We start from the raw sequence: 20,913 nt of genomic DNA, 5'->3' as shown, positions 1-20,913 counted from the left end.
GAATCTGAATTTTTCAACATGTTTAATATTCCCGTTCCCCCATCCCAGCCATCGGGGGATCGGGACATTGCCCCCATACATCTGATGTATGGGGACCTTTAGGGAATATACTCACCCTCAAGAGATTTCAAAGTGACTTTTATCCAACTTTAGTATATGATAGAGCAGAGAGTTGGAAGTACAGAAAGAGAATAGTGGGGCAGATGTATTAACCTGGAGAAGGCATAAGGAAGGTGATAAACCAGTGATATGTGCAAGGTGATAAAGGCACCAGCCAATCAGATCCTAACTGTTAATTTACATAATGGAGCTGATTGGCTGCTGCCTTTATCACCTTGCACATATCACTGGTTTATCACTTCCTTATGCCTTCTCCAGGTTAATACATCTGCCCCTTAGTTCTCCATTATTTATAAATATAGGGGTCTATTCACAGCCCAATTTCACCCCTTAACTTGTGGATTTTTGTATGCAGCCTTATAAGGTACCATAGGTGTGACATATAGTTGCACTTTATGGGCGTGAGTAATTTGCATCTAATTGAATCAACCCTGTGGGTATTTAATCCTTTGAGAACGTATGGAACCATCGATACCATCTTTGTTACTAAATTTGCATTATTAATGTTCCCTGAGTAAGTGTTTTAAACACGTTCTTTAATAATGACGGGGGGAAAAAGTTTACTAGCAAAGTTAAAGGATGTGGGGACACTCTTTGCAAGTCAATAGTCTGTCTTCCACCAGCTGACCACAAATTGCCTGAGCGCTGCAGGATGAGATCAGTGTGCTGAATCTGTTTCTTCCGCAGTGAAGTCATCGGCCAGTTCTAAAACAAACTTTTCAGTCTCAACTTGTTCAGTGTTAGTCAGTTCATGTGTTTAATTAACATGATAGAGTGAGCTTGAGATTCTGCATTGATGGACATCAGATGTTCACTAAACAGAACATCGATAGACAATGATTGCCTTTAACTTTGAAGTTTCCCTTTTCTCATTGCAGCTAACATAATGAAATGATTTAGCCCTGAGAACTATAAGTAGTGTTCGGCTATTATAACACCTTGTATAAAAAAACAAGGTCCACAGTCTGCATTACATAATTTCATCCTTTATTCTAGCTTGCTATAATTGATAACAGAATTCTGGGAGCGTCAGATTCTGCATATGTTTAAGATTCATACTCAGGAAAGTATTGATTTGCAATTAACATATAATTCAAGTATTGGGGGGTATTCAATGAGTGCCGATTTTTTTTTTTTGACTTGTCGAAAAAACTTCACTTTCCGCCAGTTTGCAGGTCGAATTCACATTCGATCTATTCAAAGCCCAGCACGATTTTTTTTGGCTTGTCAAAAAATCCGTCCAGGCGAAAAACCACGTGGATCGGCAAATTCACCGCTGATCCATGTGTTTTGTCGAATTCGCGGACGTTTGACAGTTTTTTGGTACGTTTTCGCCCATGCCAATTCGACAAAAACAAAAATCAAAAAGGCATGGCGAAAATGGAGCATAAACCTGTTGAAAACGCCCGCCATTGAATAGCCAACGGTTGAATTAGTGCCGGATTTCAGACTCTGCACTAATTGAATATCCCCCATAGCTGCAATATTCCTGATTTGCGTGTGATGTTCAGACTAGGTTGCAACAGAATTGCTGGTTCTCCTGTTAGGTGGGAGTGGCCACGTGTTGTACCACCCTGAGGGTGGAGTCACGCAGAAGAAATCCACTAGGGCAGTGGTTCTCAAACTCGGTCCTCAGGACCCCACACAGTGCATGTTTTGCAGGTAACCCAGCAAGTGCACAGGTGTATTAATTATTCACAGACACATTTTAAGAGGTCCACAGGTGGAGCTAATTATTTCACTTGTGATTCTGTGAGGAGACCTGCAAAGCATGCACTGTGTGGGGTCCTGAGGACCGAGTTTGAGAACCTGTGCACTAGGGTAAAAAGCGCAATACTTGAGAGCAGAGGTTCTCAACCCCAGTCCTCCATTACCCCCAACAGGGCATGCACAGGTGAGTTACTCTATGTTGCTGGGTCAGTAATTATCCCACCTTCCACAGACAGAAATCTTCAAAACATGACCTGTTGGGTCATTGAGGGTTTTTTTAAGACCCCTGCTTTGGAGCATTTTTATGCTGCTTTGAAGCGACATATTTAGCTCATTGGTTACGTTTCTGGGTCGCCGTTGAAGGACATAAAGCAGATTTCCTACTCCCGACTACTGTTAAAAAATTCAAGTGGCTGCTGAAAATCAGCAGTAGTTGGAGCAGAAAATCTGCTTTGTGTGACAGTCTCTAGGACACTCCCTGGTATTCCCTAACCGCAAAACTGTTATGGGGCATGTAGGGATACCACATGTTGGCTAATCCCCCTCTACGCAAAAGTCATTAATTTTAATCAGGCAGCAATAAGTTTCTGGAGGAGAGAAAAGAAGCAGAAAAGGCTTTGCTATATTGTGCCTCCTATTCTGTACATTACTGAATTGACTTGTTGGTAAATTGCGTTTTTTGGTTCTGCCCACAGCTGAAGGAGCAGCGCGAACGAGAACGCAAGGCTAGGAAAGCAAAAGAAAATGGAGAGGAAGAGGGAGAGTTTGACGACTTGGTCTCTGCTCTCCGATCTGGCGAAGTCTTCGATAAGGACCTTTCTAAACTTAAAAGGAACCGCAAACGAATTGCCACCCAGGCGACGGAGAACAGCCGGGAAAGACCGGTTACAAAGCTGAATTATTAAGTCACTTAGTGGAAAATCTCTCCACCGTCAATGACACTGCCGTAAAATCAGAAGGGTAGCGGGGTGTGTACATATGTACTTTATGTATAGTATTGTGTGTGCGAATGTATTTGTGTAAAGCATTTTATACACTTGCACACGTATATGTATATAGTTTGGAGGAATTCACGCACATATTGAATATGTGATTTACTGCAGTATTATGTATATATGTGTACAGAGGCACATGTATACATACCCGCTGTGTATAAATGTTTTATTCTGTGTCTTTGTTTTTTTTTGTTTTTTATTGAAAACGTATATATTTTTTCTTGTAGTGCAAAAGCACAATTAAGGCAGGCGCATTCCTAAAACACATGATCCGCTTGTTCATTGTCCGTTCCAAAGCTAAAATGTGCATGTGGTGTGTGTAGGCAGCCATTTTGAGAATGTAGCCTCTCCATTAATGATGCCACTGGTTCCTTGTGAATTCAAAGGCTGCTGGCACACTGGTGAATATTGGTGTAGGTTACAAAATGGCTGCCTCCACTACATATGAGTGACAACTGCACTTTAAAAGGGTTGAAAAAAAAGAAAAAAGAATATATTTATTGTAGAAGTGTGTCTTATATGAAAACACATGGGGTTACAAATATGTATATCAAATCACAGCAGCGTTCGTTTTAGAATTACCTTAATTATGCAATAAAATGCAGATTTATTATGTAAAGGGAGGGGGGCGGCTTTGCTGAGTTCTGTCAAAAAAACGTGCACTCTGAAAAACTCCTTTGGGAATCAGATGCGTGTGCTTAAATGTATGTCACCTTATAGTTTCATTATTATTCATTTAGATAGAAATAGAAGTCCTTTCCATTAGTTAGTACTAGAGCATCTTCCATATCTGTACTGGACCAATATTCCATTTATTGTCTTTATGTAAAACATGCTGAGCGCATCACACACCTAGCACACATACTCAGCACTGATTACAAAGATCTCATCTCATTACTACTGATTGCATCGGTCTGTGTGTTTCGGGCTGGTTTCTGTGTTTTGTTTTTTTATATATATATATATGGAGAGAATTGAGGTTTATCGTCATTACAAAAGGTTTAAAGTTGTAGGTAGAGCTATCATCTCTTTGTGATAAAATACTGTAAAGAATTGAAAAAAAAATATTTTTATACTGGAGTATTTTAGTGTCCAGCTCCCCCAAAAAATAAAAGGGGTCTTTTAGAATCTGTCAGTCGTGCTATGCTCATTGGCCACATTGGTGGGTGATTGCCCACCCCTGGCATCCACAGCGTGTTCTTCTAAAAGGTTTCAGAGATATTTTGATTGAGCTTTATGTTCTTTTTGAGATATGCGGGCATATGTCGTCGGGTCAGAGTTTGGCGGAGGTGTGGAATGCTGGGCGATCTCAGATGGATTTTAAAGCAACAATCATTTACACCACATGGTTTTCCCTTGTAAATGATTTCCAGTTTAAAAACCTCTGAGATCGTCCGGCATTCCCTACCTCCAGTAAACTCTGACCTTATTACATATGCTCCATGGTCTGGACACTCCTAGTGGTAAGTTACACTACCTAGGAAACAGATTGTGCAGTTGACGTATTAGGACCAAGAAAGATATATATAATTTATATACTGTTGCCTAGAACTTTCTACATGATGGAATGTCATACGAGACGTCCTACACTTTGAGTTATAGTTCTGCTTTACACAACATTACATGAACCAGATCCAATGCACTCACTAACTTTTCATTCTTGTTTTGTTTAATGTTTACACTTTTATATCTCTAAAGGGGCTCATTAAATTAGCCGTAATCTTCCGTTGGAGCCTTTCTCAATGTGCAGCTACGTGCTCTTCAGGCTATTGTGGTAAGTAAAAAAAATAATATTGCCTATTTTTGCTCGCCCCTCAGTGAGGAGTGTGCAGAAATAAGCAATGGTTTAGTACCTTAACATCCCGTGGTGTGTCATCGCACTAGGGCTCCTTGCGGTTAATAGAATCAGCCCCTAAGTCTACACGGAGCAAATGGGTACAATCTGACCATGCAGTATATCTCTCAGGAACCACAGCCTCTAAACGGAGTGTGTAAGCAAATTCTTGCAGAGTGTAGCTTAGTAAATAACATTGTACTGCAGCAATGTGTTAGGACTGGTTAATAACTTAAGGGCCCTACACACTGGCCGATTGGCCGCCGAGGTGCCCGACGGCCGATACGGCAGACGGACAACCCGGCGGGTGGGTGGGGGTGACGGGCGGAGTGAAGTTACTTCACTCCTCCCATCATTTGGCCCCATAGTCCTGCATGCTAATATGGACGATATTGTCCATATTGACTTGTAGGCATAAACGAGCCGGCACCCACAATGAACGAGCGCGGGGCCGTGCATTGTTCATCGTTGGTGCATACACACTGGAAGATATGAACGATATCTCGTTCATTAATGAATGAGATCGTTCACATCTTTCAGTGTAATAGGCCAGTGTGTAGGGCCCATTACAGTTTTAATTCTGAAGTACTATTTGCTGCCTATTGTTGCAAAGAAGAGGTTTTTTATTTCTTTTCACTTTCACAGAAATTAGATCCAAATCATGTCCTTTTCTGAACCATATACTGTAAGTTCTGTTTAATTCTGTCTGATGGTTTATTACTGAACACCATTTGCGGCAGCCATTTTGTTTGAACAAGGGGCGTTCCAATCAGAGAACACAATATTTGTTTTAAAAGTTTTGGAACTACTTTAACTACATAGTACAAAGATCATTGTTGAGCTGTTACCCATACCAACCAGTCATAGCCTGCTTTTCAGTCTGTAGTAGTTGCATTAATAAAATCTTGTATCTGATTGGTTTATGTGGTTTGCATTGATCTTTGCACCTTTGTTATTAAATTGGCACCTGTTACCTATTGTGGTAACAATTGTTTCTTCTACATTTAGAAAATGGCTTGTTTCCTGTTGTTTTCTTGTATATTTGCCTGATCGGAGCAGCAAAATTCCAAATCAATCTACGTTTTGTATAGTTCTAACTTTTGTATAATCCATTTAGCACATTTTATTCAATTTACCATGCTACTTTTCAATTTCCCAGTGCCTCGTTCAAAATATCTTTATGGATCTAATTTTGTTCTGTGAAATAACAACATAAACTGCCACCAACCTTTTATCCAAATATCATTATCTTTGTCATTTTTTTTAATGAGCTATTTAAGCAAAATGTGTAATACAGCAATTTCTCTCTTACAAATATAATCTATACCCCTATACAGTGATTTAATTAAATATGCTGTAACACTGCACTATTGTACATAACACATTTATATACATCGCACAAAAACATGTTCTATGACTGTTTCTATTCAGCAAAAGAAAAATAATGACAAATTATTTAGTAAATGGCTGCCACTTAGAGACATATATTACTGTAAAAACTTGGACATGAAAACGAAAGGATGTATGAAATTCAGACTCTGTAATCACACTTGCCTGTGGGAATTTACATTTGGAAAATAGACAACTGCAGTCAGAGACACAATAATGTAATTTTATTTTATATATTTTTACAGTGGGACGGAATTTTTTTCCTTTTTAACAGGTGGAGAGGCACTGTTAAAAAAAAAATTAAAAAAAAATTGTTTTTGTTTTTCATTTATAAAGATGTATACAACAGTTACTGGTATACATTATTACAGAGCATATTCTTTTTCACAAGCAATTTCAACTTTTCATTAAAATGTGTGTTTGTAATTTCGTACTAACGAGCATATTCATGATGAGAATATTATTTCAGGTGCACTTTTATTGTGGTGCTTTGGGGAAGCTGAGAAATAAAATCTCCTGGAGGGCTAATTAATTATGTTTAGAGTCACATAATGTGTTCCAGTCACCTACACTCAGCGGTGGTGGCCATTTTGTCAGCTAAACCAATACTCCTGAGAATGCAGCCTATGAATTCCTCAGAGACATTACTCCGGAATTGCAGTTTTTCCTTGTGCCTCATTTTCTCTGTAAAATCAGTAGTCTCTAGCAAACTGAAAGGCTGCTTGTTTTACATATTAATCTAGCACACAAAATGGCTGCTTCACAGTGCGTAGCTGACAGGAATCCTGGCATATGTTGTGAGTTGTAATTGATGGATTACTACTCCCGCCACACTCAATCAGCATCTTCATGTGTGAGATGTGGGTGTTGCATTCTAGTGTCGGGCAACTCAAACTCAGTTGGTGCTTAAGTGTCTTCCTCTGGGCTGTACAGTATTTCTGAGAACTTTTGGTGTCTTCGCAGAGATAAATTTCTGTGGGATGTAGTCAGCATCCCGATGGTCAAAATCCCAATGCTCACAATACCTGCAGCGGGATCCCTATGGGTCAAAATGCAGACAACTTCAAGCGGTTAGGGCTAGGCTGCAGGGGTGGAGGAGTGGTTAATGTTAGGCTACGAGAGAGGTGGTTTGGGATTGGGGTTAGTCTGAGAATACGTACCAAAAATTGCTGCCATTTTAGCCGCTGGATCCCGCCGCCAGCAAACTAACCGTCGGGGTGCCGTACCCAACCCGTTTCTGTAACTTTGTCCATGCAAGCGTTGCAATAAGGTCTGATGTTTGCATCTGTGAGGCGCCAGACCTGTTTATACCAAAACTTGGATAGGCTGGTCAGCCGTGGCCCCATTACCCTATTAATATTTCCATTGTATGCCTATTATTATTCTTTTCAAAAGTGCCTCTTTATATACTGTTCATCAAAAAAATGTAGAGTTTTTTTGTGTTGTTTGTTTGTCTGGTTGATATTTTTGCTTTTCTAAGTGTCAATAAGATTTAGAGTAACAAATTAAAAATAAAAAAAGCCAATTTTTTTTTCCCTGAAGTTCTTATTCTCTTCTGTTGAACCTACTAGGGGGTTTGCAATATACGCTTGTCTCGAATCCCGTTGTCACCCTTCTGAGTTCGTTTTCATGATGCCAATGTAAAAAGAGAAAAAAAAACAAATTTTGATCAGTGCTGATGTAATTAGAGGATTTCTGTATGGTGTGCATTTAAAGAAAAAAAAATGTTTTTTTAAATCTGTATCCAAAGGATAAATCTGAACATTTGTAAATGTCTGTCTGTAAAAGAGCTTTGAGATCGTAGTGAACTTTAGTTAGTAGCAACAAGAATGTTTAATAGTAGAAGAGAAAGACTGTTTTTATTATGATGTACATTTAACTATAGAAATATGCAATAAAAAAAAAAACAGTACTAACTGGACGTATTTTTTTAATTATTATACAGATTTCTATAAGTAACATTTGGATAACACTGCAGTTTTACCGCTCCGAAGCAATAATTATTTGTCATTCTCATGGTATCTCCTTCCTGTTAAGCTGCAATTCTCAAAATTCCTAACAAACTTATAATTGTGGGAGAGTCATTTCAAAGTCTATACCAGCAGCAACTACAGCAGTCAAGCAATCTGTATCAAAGGGTAGCATCTAGTGGAATTTCAGAGAATTTAAAGACAGCCGTTTATTTCTACGTTATGGGGGTTGGGTGTGATATAAAGAGAAAAAGAAAATGCAGGTGCACACTCTAAGCACTAAGAACTCTGATATTTAGAACAATTATATCGAACACTACAATTTAACATGAAGTGAAATTGAGGTTCTTGGCACAATTTTTGTCCAAAAATGTGGACCCACCTATACCACAGTCAGGTGACCTCATCAGGTGGGTCCCTTACATTGCTAATACTAACACATATATACTGTATGTCCATATCAGAAATGTTAGATTAGGGACCCACCTGATGAGGTCCACCTGGTTGTGTTGAGTTTATTAGAATTGTTCTGATTATCAGTTCTTAGTGCTGAAAGCAGTGTGTCCCAAACCTTTTTGAATCACGACACCCTAGAGTATCAGCATTTTTATCATGGCACCCCTAGGATATAAGTATTTCTCTAACGTCCTAGTGGATGCTGGGTACTCCGTAAGGACCATGGGGAATAGACGGGCTCCGCAGGAGACTGGGCACTCTAAGAAAGATTTAGGACTACCTGGTGTGTACTGGCTCCTCCCCTATGACCCTCCTCCAAGCCTTAGTTAGATTTCTGTGCCCGGCCGAGCTAGATGCACACTAGGGGCTCTCCTGAGCTCCTAGAAAGAAAGTATAGTTTAGGTTTTTTATTTTCAGTGAGACCTGCTGGCAACAGGCTCACTGCATCGAGGGACTAAGGGGAGAAGAAGCGAACCTACCTAAGTGGTGGTAGCTTGGGCTTCTTAGGCTACTGGACACCATTAGCTCCAGAGGGATCGAACACAGGACCCGACCTCGTCGTCCGTTCCCGGAGCCGCGCCGCCGTCCCCCTTACAGAGCCAGAAGCAAGAAGGTGGTCCAGAAAATCGGCGGCTGAAGACTTCTGTCTTCTCCAAGGTAGCGCACAGCACTGCAGCTGTGCGCCATTGCTCCTCATGCACACCACACACTGCGGTCACTGATGGGTGCAGGGCGCTGGGGGGGGGGGGGGCGCCCTGAGCAGCAATATTAACACCTTGGCTGGCAAACTGGCACCATATATAGTCCCAGGGGCTATATAGGTGCTTATTAACCCCTGCCAGAACTTTTACATTAGCGGGAGAAAGCCCGCCGAAAAAGGGGCGGGGCCATCTCCCTCAGCACACTGGCACCATTTTTCCCTCACAGCTCCGCTGGAAGGAAGCTCCCTGGCTCTCCCCTGCAGTCCTGCACTACAGAAAAGAGTAAAAAAGAGAGGGGGGGGGGGGCACAAATTAGGCGCAGTATAACTATTTTATGCAGCTATAAGGGTAAAACACATTTCTATAGTGATATCCCTGTGATATATAGCGCTCTGGTGTGTGCTGGCATACTCTCCCTCTGTCTCCCCAAAGGGCTTTGTGGGGTCCTGTCCTCTGTAAGAGCATTCCCTGTGTGTCTGCTGTGTGTCGGTACTGCTGTGTCGACATGTATGAGGAGGAAAATGATGTGGAGGCGGAGCAAATGCCTGTGAATGTGATGTCACCCCCTGAGGGGCCGACGCCTGTGTGGTTGGACTTATGGAAGGAATTGCGTGAAAGTGTCAACTCCTTACACAAAAGGTTTGACGACATAGGACAGCCGGCTACACAGCTTGTGCCTGTTCCAGCGTCTCAAATGTCATCAGGGGCCTTAAAACGCCCGCTACCTCAGGTGACAGATACAGACGTCGACACGGATACCGACTCCAGTGTCGACGATGATGAGACTAGTGTACCCTCAAATAGGTCCACCCGTTACATGATTGAGGCAATGAAAAATGTTTTACACATTTCTGATAATACCCCAGGTACCACAAAAAAGGGTATTATGTTTGGTGAGAAAAAACTACCTGTAGTTTTTCCTGCATCTGAGGAATTAAATGAGGTGTGTGAGGAAGCGTGGACTTCCCCCGATAAGAAATTGATAATTTCAAAACGTTTATTGGCAGCGTACCCTTTCCCGCCAGAGGATAGGTCATGTTGGGAAACACCCCTAGGGTAGATAAGGCGCTGACACGCTTATCAAAGAAGGTGGCACTACCGTCTCCGGATACGGCCACCCTGAAGGAACCTGCTGATAGCTTTTAGGGTAGCTTCCTGCTTTCTATTTACACACACACGGGCATTATATTGCGACCAGCGATTGCATCAGCTTGGATGTGCAGTGCTGCTGCTGCGTGGTCAGATTCCCTGTCGGATAATATTGATACCATGGATAGGGACAATATTTTGCTGATGATTGAGCATATAAAAGATGCAGTCTTATACATGCGTGATGCACAGAGGGATGTTTGCCGGCTGGCATCAAGAATAAGCGCCATGTCCATTGCCGCCAGAAGGGGGTTATGGACACGGCAATGGGCTGGCGATGCCTACTCAAAGCGGCACATGGAGGTTTTGCCCTATAAGGGGGTGGAACTGTTTGGGGATGGTCTTTCGGACCTCGTGTCCACAGCTACTGCTGGGAAATCGACCTTTTTGCCACAGGTTGCCCCACAGCAAAAGAAAGCACCGTATTATCAGGTACAGTCCTTTCGGCCCCAGAAAAACAAGAGGGCTAGAGGCTCATCCTTTCTGCCGAGAGGCAGGGGTAGATGAAAAAAGCTGCAACACACAGCTAGTTCCCAAGAGCAGAAGTCCTCCCCTGAGTCCGGTAAGTCCACAGCATGACGCTGGGGCTGCTCAGGCGGACCCGGGTACGGTGGGGGCCCGTCTCAAAAATTTCAGCACACAGTGGGCTCTCTCACAGGTGGATCCCTGGGTCCTTCAAGTAGTACTTCAGGGGTACAGACTGGAATTCGAGACGTCTCCCCCCCCCCTGCCGTTTCCTAAAATCTGCCTTACCGGCAACTCCCTCTGCCAGGGAGGCAGTGTTGGTGGCTATCCAAAAACTGTATTCACAGCAAGTGATTGTCAAGGTACCCCTCCTTCAACAAGGAAAGGGTTACTATTCCACAATGTTTGTGGTACCGAAACCGGACGGTTCGGTGAGGCCCATCTTAAATTTAAAATCCTTGAACACTTATATCAAAAAGTTCAAGTTCAAGATGGAATCCCTCAGGTCGGTTATTGCGAGCCTGGAGGAGGGGGACTACATGGTCTCCCTGGACATCAAGAATGCGTACCTACATGTCCCCATTTACCCTCCTCACCAGGAGTACCTCAGATTTGTGGTACAGGACTGTCACTATCAGTTCCAGACGCTACCGTTTGGGTTATCCACGGCACCGAGGGTCTTTACCAAGGTAATGGCCGAAATGATGATACTCCTTCGCAAGAAAGGAGTTTCAATTATCCCGTACTTGGACGATCTCCTGATAAAGGCGAGGTCCAAGGAACAGTTGTTAGTAGGGGTAGCACTTTCTCGGGAAGTGCTTCAGCAGCACGGCTGGATTCTCAATATTCCAAAGTCACAGCTGGTCCCGACGACACGTCTTCTGTTCCTGGGAATGATTCTGGACACAGACCAGAAAAGAGTGTTTCTTCCAATGAAAAAAGCCGAGGAGTTGTCATCTCTAGTCAGAGACATCCTAAAACCGGGACAGGTGTCGGTATATCAATGCACACGAGTCCTGGGAAAGATGGTAGCTTCGTACGAGGTAATTCCATTCAGAAGGTTCCACGCAAGGACCTTCCAGTGGGACCTGTTGGACAAATGGTCCGGGTCCCATCTCCAGATGAAACAGCGGATAACCCTATCGGCAAGAACCAGGGTGTCGCTGCTGTGGTGGCTGCAGAAGGCTCATCTACTAGAGGGCCGCAGATTCGGAATACAGGACTGGGTCCTGGTGACCACGGACGCCAGCCTTCGGGGCTGGGGGGCAGTCACTCGGGGAAGAAATTTCCAAGGACTGTGGTCAAATCAGGAGATTTCGCTTCACATAAACATCCTGGAGCTAAGGGCCATTTACAATGCCCTAAGTCAAGCAAGACCCCTGCTTCAGAACCGGCCGGTGCTGATCCAGTCAGACAACATCACGGCGGTCGCCCATGTAAACAGACAGGGCGGCACAAGAAGCAGGAGGGCAATGGCAGAAGCCACAAGGATTCTCTGATGGGCAGAGAATCATGTGTTAGCACTGACAGCAGTATTCATTCCGGGAGTGGACAACTGGGAAGCAGACTTCCTCAGCAGGCATGACCTCCACCCGGGAGAATGGGGACTACATCCAGAAGTTTTCCGAATGCTGGTCAACCGTTGGGAAAAACCACAGGTGGACATGATGGCGTCCCGCCTAAACAAAAAGCTAAAAAGGTATTGCGCCAGGTCAAGGGACCCTCAGGCGATCGCTGTGGACGCTCTAGTGACACCGTGGGTGTACCAGTCGGTTTATGTGTTTCCTCCTCTGCCTCTCATACCCAAGGTACTGAGAATAATAAGAAGGCGAGGAGTGAGAACTATTCTCGTGGCTCCGGATTGGCCAAGAAGAACCTGGTACCCGGAACTTCAAGAGATGCTTGCAGAGGACCCTTGGCCTCTGGCGCTCAGACAAGACCTGCTGCAGCAGGGACCCTGTCTGTTCCAAGACTTACCGCGGCTGCGTTTGACGGCATGGCGGTTGAACGCCGGATCCTAAAGGAAAAAGGTATTCCGGAGGAAGTCATCCCTACCCTGATAAAAGCCAGGAAGGATGTCACCGCAAAGCATTATCACCGCATTTGGCGAAAATATGTTGCTTGGTGTGAGGCCAAGAAGGCCCCAACGGAGGAATTTCAACTGGGTCGTTTCTTACATTTCCTGCAAGCAGGTGTGACGTTGGGCCTCAAATTGGGGTCCATTAAGGTCCAGATCTCGGCCCTGTCGATTTTCTTCCAGAAAGAACTGGCTTCACTGCCTGAAGTTCAGACTTTTGTCAAGGGAGTCCTGCATATTCAGCCTCCTTTTGTGCCCCCAGTGGCACCTTGGGATCTCAATGTGGTCTTGGAATTTCTAAAATCACATTGGTTTGAGCCACTTAAGACTGTGGATTTAAAATATCTCACGTGGAAAGTGGTTATGTTGTTGGTTCTGGCTTCAGCCAGACGGGTGTCAGAATTGGCGGCTTTGTCCTGTAAAAGCCCCTATCTGATTTTCCATATGGATAGGGCAGAGTTGAGGACTCGTCCTCCGTTTCTCCCGAAGGTAGTATCAGCTTTTCACTTGAACCAAACTATTGTGGTGCCTGCGGCTACTAGGGACTTGGAGGATTCCAAGTTTCTGGACGTAGTCAGGGCCCTGAAAATTTATGTTTCCAGGACGGCTGGAGTCAGGAAAACTGACTCGCTGTTTGTTCTATATGCACCCAACAAGCTGGTAGCACCTGCTTCTAAGCAGTCTATCGCGCGCTGGATTTGTAGCACTATTCAGCTGGCACATTCTGCGGTGGGACTACCGCAGCTTAAAAATGTAAAAGCCCATTCCACAAGGAAGGTGGGCTCATCTTGGGCGGCTGCCCGAGGGGTCTCGGCTTTACAACTTTGCCGAGCTGCTACTTGGTCAGGGGCAAACACGTTTGCAAAATTCTATAAATTTGATACCCTGGCTGAGGAGGACCTGGAGTTCTCTCATTCGGTGCTGCAGAGTCATCCGCATTCTCCCGCCCGTTTGGGAGCTTTGGTATAATCCCCATGGTCCTTACGGAGTACCCAGCATCCACTAGGACGTTAGAGAAAATAAGAATTTACTCACCGGTAATTCTATTTCTCGTAGTCCGTAGTGGATGCTGGGCGCCCATCCCAAGTGCGGATTGTCTGCAATACTTGTACATAGTTATTGTTACAAAAATCGGGTTGTTATGGCGAGCCATCTGTTCAGAGGCTCCATTGTTTATCATACTGTTAACCGGGGTTCCTATCACGAGTTATATGGTGTGATTGGTGTGGCTGGTATGAGTCTTACCCGGGATTCAAAATCCTTCCTTATTGTGTCAGCTCTTCCGGGCACAGTGTCCTAACTGAGGCTTGGAGGAGGGTCATAGGGGGAGGAGCCAGTGCACACCAGGTAGTCCTAAATCTTTCTTAGAGTGCCCAGTCTCCTGCAGAGCCCGTCTATTCCCCATGGTCCTTACGGAGTACCCAGCATCCACTACGGACTACGAGAAATAGAATTACCGGTGAGTAAATTCTTATTTTTTATTGATCTATTTGGAAAATAGAGCTTTGGTTTTGCCTATTACTTTGACCATGAATAATTTGATTTAATCCTAACACTAACCCTCCCCCTGGTGCCTAACACTAACTATAACCTTCTGTAGCCTAACCCTAACCCTCCCACAAGTGCCTAAACCCTCATCCTAGCCTTAAAAATTATAAAATCTTGTTTCAACCGTTTGGCACCAGTCAACCATTAAACGGTCGACCTTTTGACCCTGTCAACCATCTAGTTTCAACTAGTGATGAGCGGGTTCGGTTTTACTCGGTTCTCAAAACGCCATCTTATTGGCTATCCAAAACACGTGACATCCGTGAGCCAATAAGATGCCGTTTTGAGAACTGAGTAAAACCAAACCTGCTCATCACTAGTTTCAACCTACTGACTGTCTATTTACTGTATCTTACATCTGTATACTGATGGCCTAGCGGTGACTTACTTTCTCCTGGGGGTCTCCAGCGGCGTCTTCTGGGTCCCAGCAGTCGTGGTTGTGTCACCTCTGGTGTTTCAGTAAGTACTTTTCCACTATCTTCCCTAACTATAATTTCCAATCCTAACTCCCCTCCCCCCTCCCCAGCCTAACCCTAACCTCCCACCTGCAACCTATCCCTAATGTTAACATTCTGAGAAATTGGCCTGCCCACATTTTAGCAATGTCAACATCCTATCTATCGACACTGTGGCGTAAACATGATAGTATTAATCTTTTGACTACATCCCAGATTATGAGAGAGGGTTTATACAGTTAACTCCATATATATTTGGACACTGACACAATTTTAGCAGTGTACTAAAACATATTCAAGTTACAGCTATATAATGAATAAGGTGTTAAAGTGAAGACTATCAGTTTCATTTGAGGGTATTCGCATCCATATTGGAAGAAGGGTTTAGGAATTACAGCTGTTTAATATGTAGCAACCTCTTTTTCAAAGGACCAAAAGTAATTGGACAATTGGCTCAAAAGCGGTTTAATGGACAGGACAGGTCTGGGCTATTCCTTTATTATTTATTTATCCGTAAAGCAGGAAAAAGATCTGGCAATGATTCCAAGTGTTTTCTTTGGAAGCTGCCGCTGTGAACCCACAATATGTGGTCAAAGGAGATCCTTAGGCTGCAGAACAAATCAATCAGAGAGATAGCAAGAACCTTAGGAGTGGCCATATCAACATTTTGGTACATTCTGAGAGAAGAAAAAAAACATACGGATGAGGTTGGGGACACAAAAAGGCCTGGACATCCACAAAAAAAAGAGTGAAAAAACACCTTCACAACATCTATCCAAGTGATACTTTAAACATCAGATATAAGCCATGATCAAATACTCATTCTTTGTCTGATGAACATAGCCAGAATCAAGCACTTAATTCCCTCTGAAGATCTGCCAAAAGTTTATGCATTTGTATCATCTCTGTTAGTCTAATGGAGTGTCCTCTACCGTGGTCTCCCAGCAAAAGAATTGCCTCGCTAACAGCTGGTACAAGCTGCAGTTACCAGACTGTTGCCCAACCAGCCCCGTTCTAGCCACATAACACCCAGTCTCTACTCCAGAGCTGGCCAAACCAGTCCTCGAGATCTACCAACAGTTCACATTTTCCAGACCACCTAGCTGGTGCACAGGTGTAGTCATTACTAATTAAGATGTGTTGCATTTATTCCTACCTGACGATTCTACAGATCTCCAGGAGACCTGGAAAACGTGAACTGTTGGTAGATCTCGAGGACCGGTTTGGCCAGCCCTGCTCTGCTCCCTTCACTGGTTGCCTGTAAGATGGTGAATCGTCTTCAAGATTGGCTTACTGACTTTCAAAGCACTACATGATGAGGGCCCAAGTTACCTGAAGCAGCTCCTGATTCCATACTGCCCTGCTCGATTACTATGATCTGTAGGTGAAGGACTTTTAGCAGTACCTAGAATCTCATGGAATTCTTTAAGGGGGATCGAGCTTTTAGCCATGTGACTCTGACTCTATGGAACTCGCTTCCCCGTACAGTTCAAGAATCCCCCACTCTAGAATCCATCAAAAACAGACTCAAGACTTTCCTATTTACTCAGCATTTTCATAATTGTCCATTTAGTATCTCCGTGTTCTCTGTATTTTGTGAAAAGCTATTCTGTACTTCATTGTTTTAATACTGTACAAATTTAATTCTGTTAAGTGCCTTGAGCCCTTTTGGAGAAAGAGCGCTATATACGTAAAGTTATTATTATTAAGAACACTGTCCTGGAGGTAGGCATAACATTCTACTAGTCTACTATAAAGAGAAGACTTCAAAAGAGTAAACACAAAGGGTTCACCACAAGGTTTTTAAACCATTCATAAGCCTTAAAAATAGAAAGGCTAGATTAGCCTTTTTACAAAAAAATAAATCTAAAAAAGCCAGCCCGGTTCTGGAAAAGCATTCTTTGGACAGATTAAACTAGGATCAACCTGTACCGGAATGATGGAAGAAAAAATTATGGAGAAGGCTTGGAATGGCTAATGAGCCGAAGCATGCTCCATCATCCAAAAAGAACGTTGGAGGCAGTGTGGTGGAATGTTCCTGCATGGCTCCAGGCTTCCACTGGCACTGGGTCACTAGTGTTTACTGCTGATGTGACAGACGCAGCCAGATGAATTCTGAAGTGTATAGGGATATACTTTCTGCTCAGATTTGGCCAAATTCAGCAAAGTTGATTGCTTGGCTCATCACAGTCCAGATGGATAATGACCCAAAACATACTGCAAAAAGCAACACAGGGTCTATGTACTAACATGAAGCTTCAAAAACTAAAAAGACTGGAAATCCCTGTACATATCGTTTCTCAGTATGTACTAGAAAGTGTTCAATGGCTTTTTTTTTGTTGCCTGCGCGAAGTTCTCTTCTGAGTATCGCACTTCCATAGGCTGCTATGGCTGCGATACCTCAGATGTTACTAAATTCTGTGTTGACTTGCCGTTTGTTGATTTCTCCAGTGCTGGCTTCACCTCAGTCAGTTGCTGTCCTCTACATTCTATGCGGTCTCAATAGACAGTCTGCATCCTAAGGACCTGATTCAGCGCCCGTTGCAGTTTTGCTATCACTCGCATGCATCGCTGAATAAGGGAAGCCCCCTGCCTGTGCAAGACTGGCTGCGAAAGGCAGTCAAGCCACCGCCATTTTCCTTGGTGCAGTGGGCATGTGTGACATCACACAGCTGCCCCGAACCCGCCCCCACAAATGCCTCTGCCTGTCAGGCAGGGAGAGGCGTTCGCATTAATGCAATGTGAATGAATTGTCGGATCGGCGCACGCACAGAACAGGCACTGCCCGTTGACGACTGAACATCACTTCTGAAAAGAGGAGCTGTGGCACATCTGTCACACACTACCCCCTCCCTTAACACTTAGGCAGCAGCCTCTTTAGCCCCACTGAAGCTGGCAGAAGACAGGTAAGTGAGGGATAGATCAAGGGGGGCAGCACAGACCTGTGACCTTCCAAAAGTTTAAAAGGATCCCAGCCCCAGTGAGTAGCAAAGTAGTACTGCAGGGAGCAGAGCCAGGACCCCTTCACTTACATTGCAGCTGTGATGTGAGACTAGCCGTAGGCAGCACCAGGTGCGGAAAGGGTAAGGCCAGTCGGCAAGCATATAAAAAAAGGGTGGAGCAAGAGGAAGAAATGTCCGGAAAGCGCCCAGGTATGAAGTGTGTGCAAGTGAAGCAAGAGTGGCTGTTTAACAGCGGTGAGTAAATTGTTAGTACATAGACCCCACAGTTTTTTAAGCCAAAGAAGTGGAGTATTCTACAATGGGCGAGTCAGTAATTTAGGGGCATATTCATTATCCTTTAAATGTCACAATTTCTACACTCCCCAGGGGATGTAGAAATTGTGACATTCATTAAATTCTGCAGAAGCCTTTTTTCCTGAGTTTGATCGTGAAATTGTTCGCCATGCTGAGATGGCGTACAGCCACCTAATCACCTCACAAGTTGCCGATCTCTGGTAATAAGGTGTCGGGGGGGGGGCTACAGCTCCCACTGCCCTGCCAGCCTACACATGCTGCGGGTGCGGTCGCTGACACATGCTGCGGAGCGCTGTAGCTGGCTGTTTAGGGTGCCATGGCTATAACATGCCAACGGGGTAAAATTACTTTTTCGAAAAACGGTCTTCTCAACAAGACCAGTTTTTCGAAAATTATAATTTTCTCATGGGGCCATGATGAATCATGAAAATATTGAGACAGAATACAATGAGAATTCTCATTGCACAATTTTTTCATGATTAGTATACTCCTTAATCTCAAAACGATTGAGAATGCATTTCACTACTGAAGATGAGACAAAGGGGGACATTTACTAAGCAGTGTTAAGAGCGGAGAAGTGAGCCAGTGGAGAAATTGCCCCATCAACTAATCAGCAGCTCTGTATCATTTTATAGTATGCAAATTATAGATGTTACTTCAGTGCTGATTGGTTGCCATGGGCACATCGCCACTGGTTCACTTCTCCACTCTTATCACTGCTTAGTAAATGTCCCCCTAAGGCTCAGATTAATATAGAAAAAAAGCGCTTATATAAATATATCAAAAAGATGTAAATATATGATAATGCTAGACAGTTTGAACAGTTTAAAATATTCTTAATTAAAGATAATGTTAGTCCAAAAAAAAAAAAAAAGACAGAATTCATAAAATAACCATACATTGCATATCTGACTCCATTATAATCACCATACAGAATTAGAACCTTGTCCGGCTTCCTCCTATAACACTTGAGATGGCTGGCGTAGCCCAATGGGATGCAATTCCCAATTTGTATAAGCACATGATGTGTCCCATAAGTGGAGGTGCTCTAGGGGTGTCCTCAAATTGTGCAACTGGTTAGGAGCTTTTTGCTCCTAACTATTCAGATTTATCAAGCCTTGGAGAGTGAAACCAATCAGCTCCTAAACGCTATGTTACAGGCTGTGTTCGACAAATGATAAGAACTGGTTGGTTGGTACTTTATCACCATGCTAATTATCACTCTCCAAGGCTTGATAAATCTGGGCCTAAAGCCAGTAAGACCCACAAACAACTGAAGACCGCTGCAGTAAAGGCATGACAAAGGAGGAAACCCAGCATTTGGTGATGGCCATGGGTTCTTGACATCAGGTAGCCGTTGTCTGAAAAGGATACTCTACAAAATATTAAAAATGAACATTTTATGTATGATTATGTTAATTTGTCCAGTTAGATTTGACCATGAAAGGGGAGCGTGTATAAAAATGTTTGAAATCCCTAAACGTTTCATACAAGATTTTTGTTCAGGCCCTTGGTGTACAGCTAAAAGGCAGCACTTCAATTGCATCTCCATTGCATCGTATATAAGGACCTACTGTAGCTATATATCATTTAATTGCTCTGGCTCACTTAGGCATCAGGAGGTATATTTACTAATCAGCGGGGTTTGCATTTCTGGCAGTTTTGCTATCCTCAGATTTACTAAATCCCAGATAGACGGGAAACCACAATTTAGAATTGAAGTGAACATCGAACTACCAAAAGGGAGTCCCAGATTTACTAATCCTGTCCTAACAAATAACCTGTCTCTGGCAGGTGCGTCTGAAGAAAGCATGCAAGATCTGTTCAGGCTTTTATGTGGAAAACCCCCCAAAATGGTTAAAAGTGTAAAAATGTGAATAACACAAAACCTTTCCCCCAAAACGATAACCAGCCCTATCCCTCTACACCAAGGCAGCTAGTAAAAAAATTTGGGAAATCTACATCATTGGCTACCACCCTTATTTTTCACCGACCGGCACTAGGATGAACAAGCCAGCTTGGTCCTTGAGGACTGTGGTTGGGAATGCATGCTCTAATGGTTGATGCTAGATCCAAGTGGCCTAAGGGACCTTTTCTGTCAGGGGGAGGAGCTAGACCAGCAGGATAGTTGCTCTACTATTGCTCTACTATCCACGCCACCAACTATTACCTTTAGTAATCAGGTGGCGAGCGGAGCGGAGCGAGCCACCGAGCCCGAAGCGTGGCGAGGGTACTTTTCGGGTACCCTGTTTGGCTGTAGCTCCTCCCCCTGGTGACGTGTCTCCTCCCCTAGAAACATCAGAAGGTCCCTTCTCCCACTCCGATATAGAATCAACCCTGCTCTAATGCATAGGTCTGCAAACTCGGTCCTCATTACCCCCACACAGTGCATGTTTTGCAGGTAACCCAGCAGGTGCACAGGTGTATTAATTACTCACACAGACATTTTAAAAGGTCCGCAGGTGGAGTTAATTATTTCACTTGTTATTCTGTGAGGAGACCTGCAAAACATGCACTGTGTGGGGTAATGAGAACTGAGTTTGCAGACCTATGCTCTAATGCAGTGGTTCTTAAACTCGGTCCTCAGGACCCCACACAGTGCATGTTTTGCAGGTAACCCAGCAAGTGCACAGGTGTATTAATTACTCACACAGACATTTTAAAAGGTCCACAGGTGGAGCTAATTATTTCACTTGCCATTCTGTGAGGAGACCTGCAAAACATGCACCGTGTGGGGTCCTGAAGACCGAGTTTGAGAACCTGTGCTCTAATGTAATGAGACCAAAC

General features: G+C 43.7%; 1 protein-coding gene across 7 annotated transcripts in view; it reads left to right on the top strand.

Annotated features, from left to right (window-relative positions):
* Positions 1 to 7,964, top strand: part of DAAM1 (dishevelled associated activator of morphogenesis 1) — a 237,831-nt gene extending 229,867 nt beyond the window's left edge. For all 7 annotated transcript variants that reach the window (XM_063947383.1, XM_063947378.1, XM_063947384.1 and 4 more), the window contains one exon: positions 2,526 to 7,964. In XM_063947383.1, the coding sequence (XP_063803453.1) occupies positions 2,526 to 2,735 (210 nt within the window). In that variant the 3' untranslated portion in view covers positions 2,736 to 7,964. The remainder of the gene's footprint in view (positions 1 to 2,525) is intronic.
* The last annotated feature ends 12,949 nt before the right edge of the window (positions 7,965 to 20,913 follow it).

The sequence above is a fragment of the Pseudophryne corroboree genome, chromosome 12 (genome assembly GCF_028390025.1).
Source record: "Pseudophryne corroboree isolate aPseCor3 chromosome 12, aPseCor3.hap2, whole genome shotgun sequence".
Lineage (NCBI taxonomy): Eukaryota > Metazoa > Chordata > Amphibia > Anura > Myobatrachidae > Pseudophryne > Pseudophryne corroboree.
This window is presented reverse-complemented; position numbering and strand designations above follow the sequence as displayed.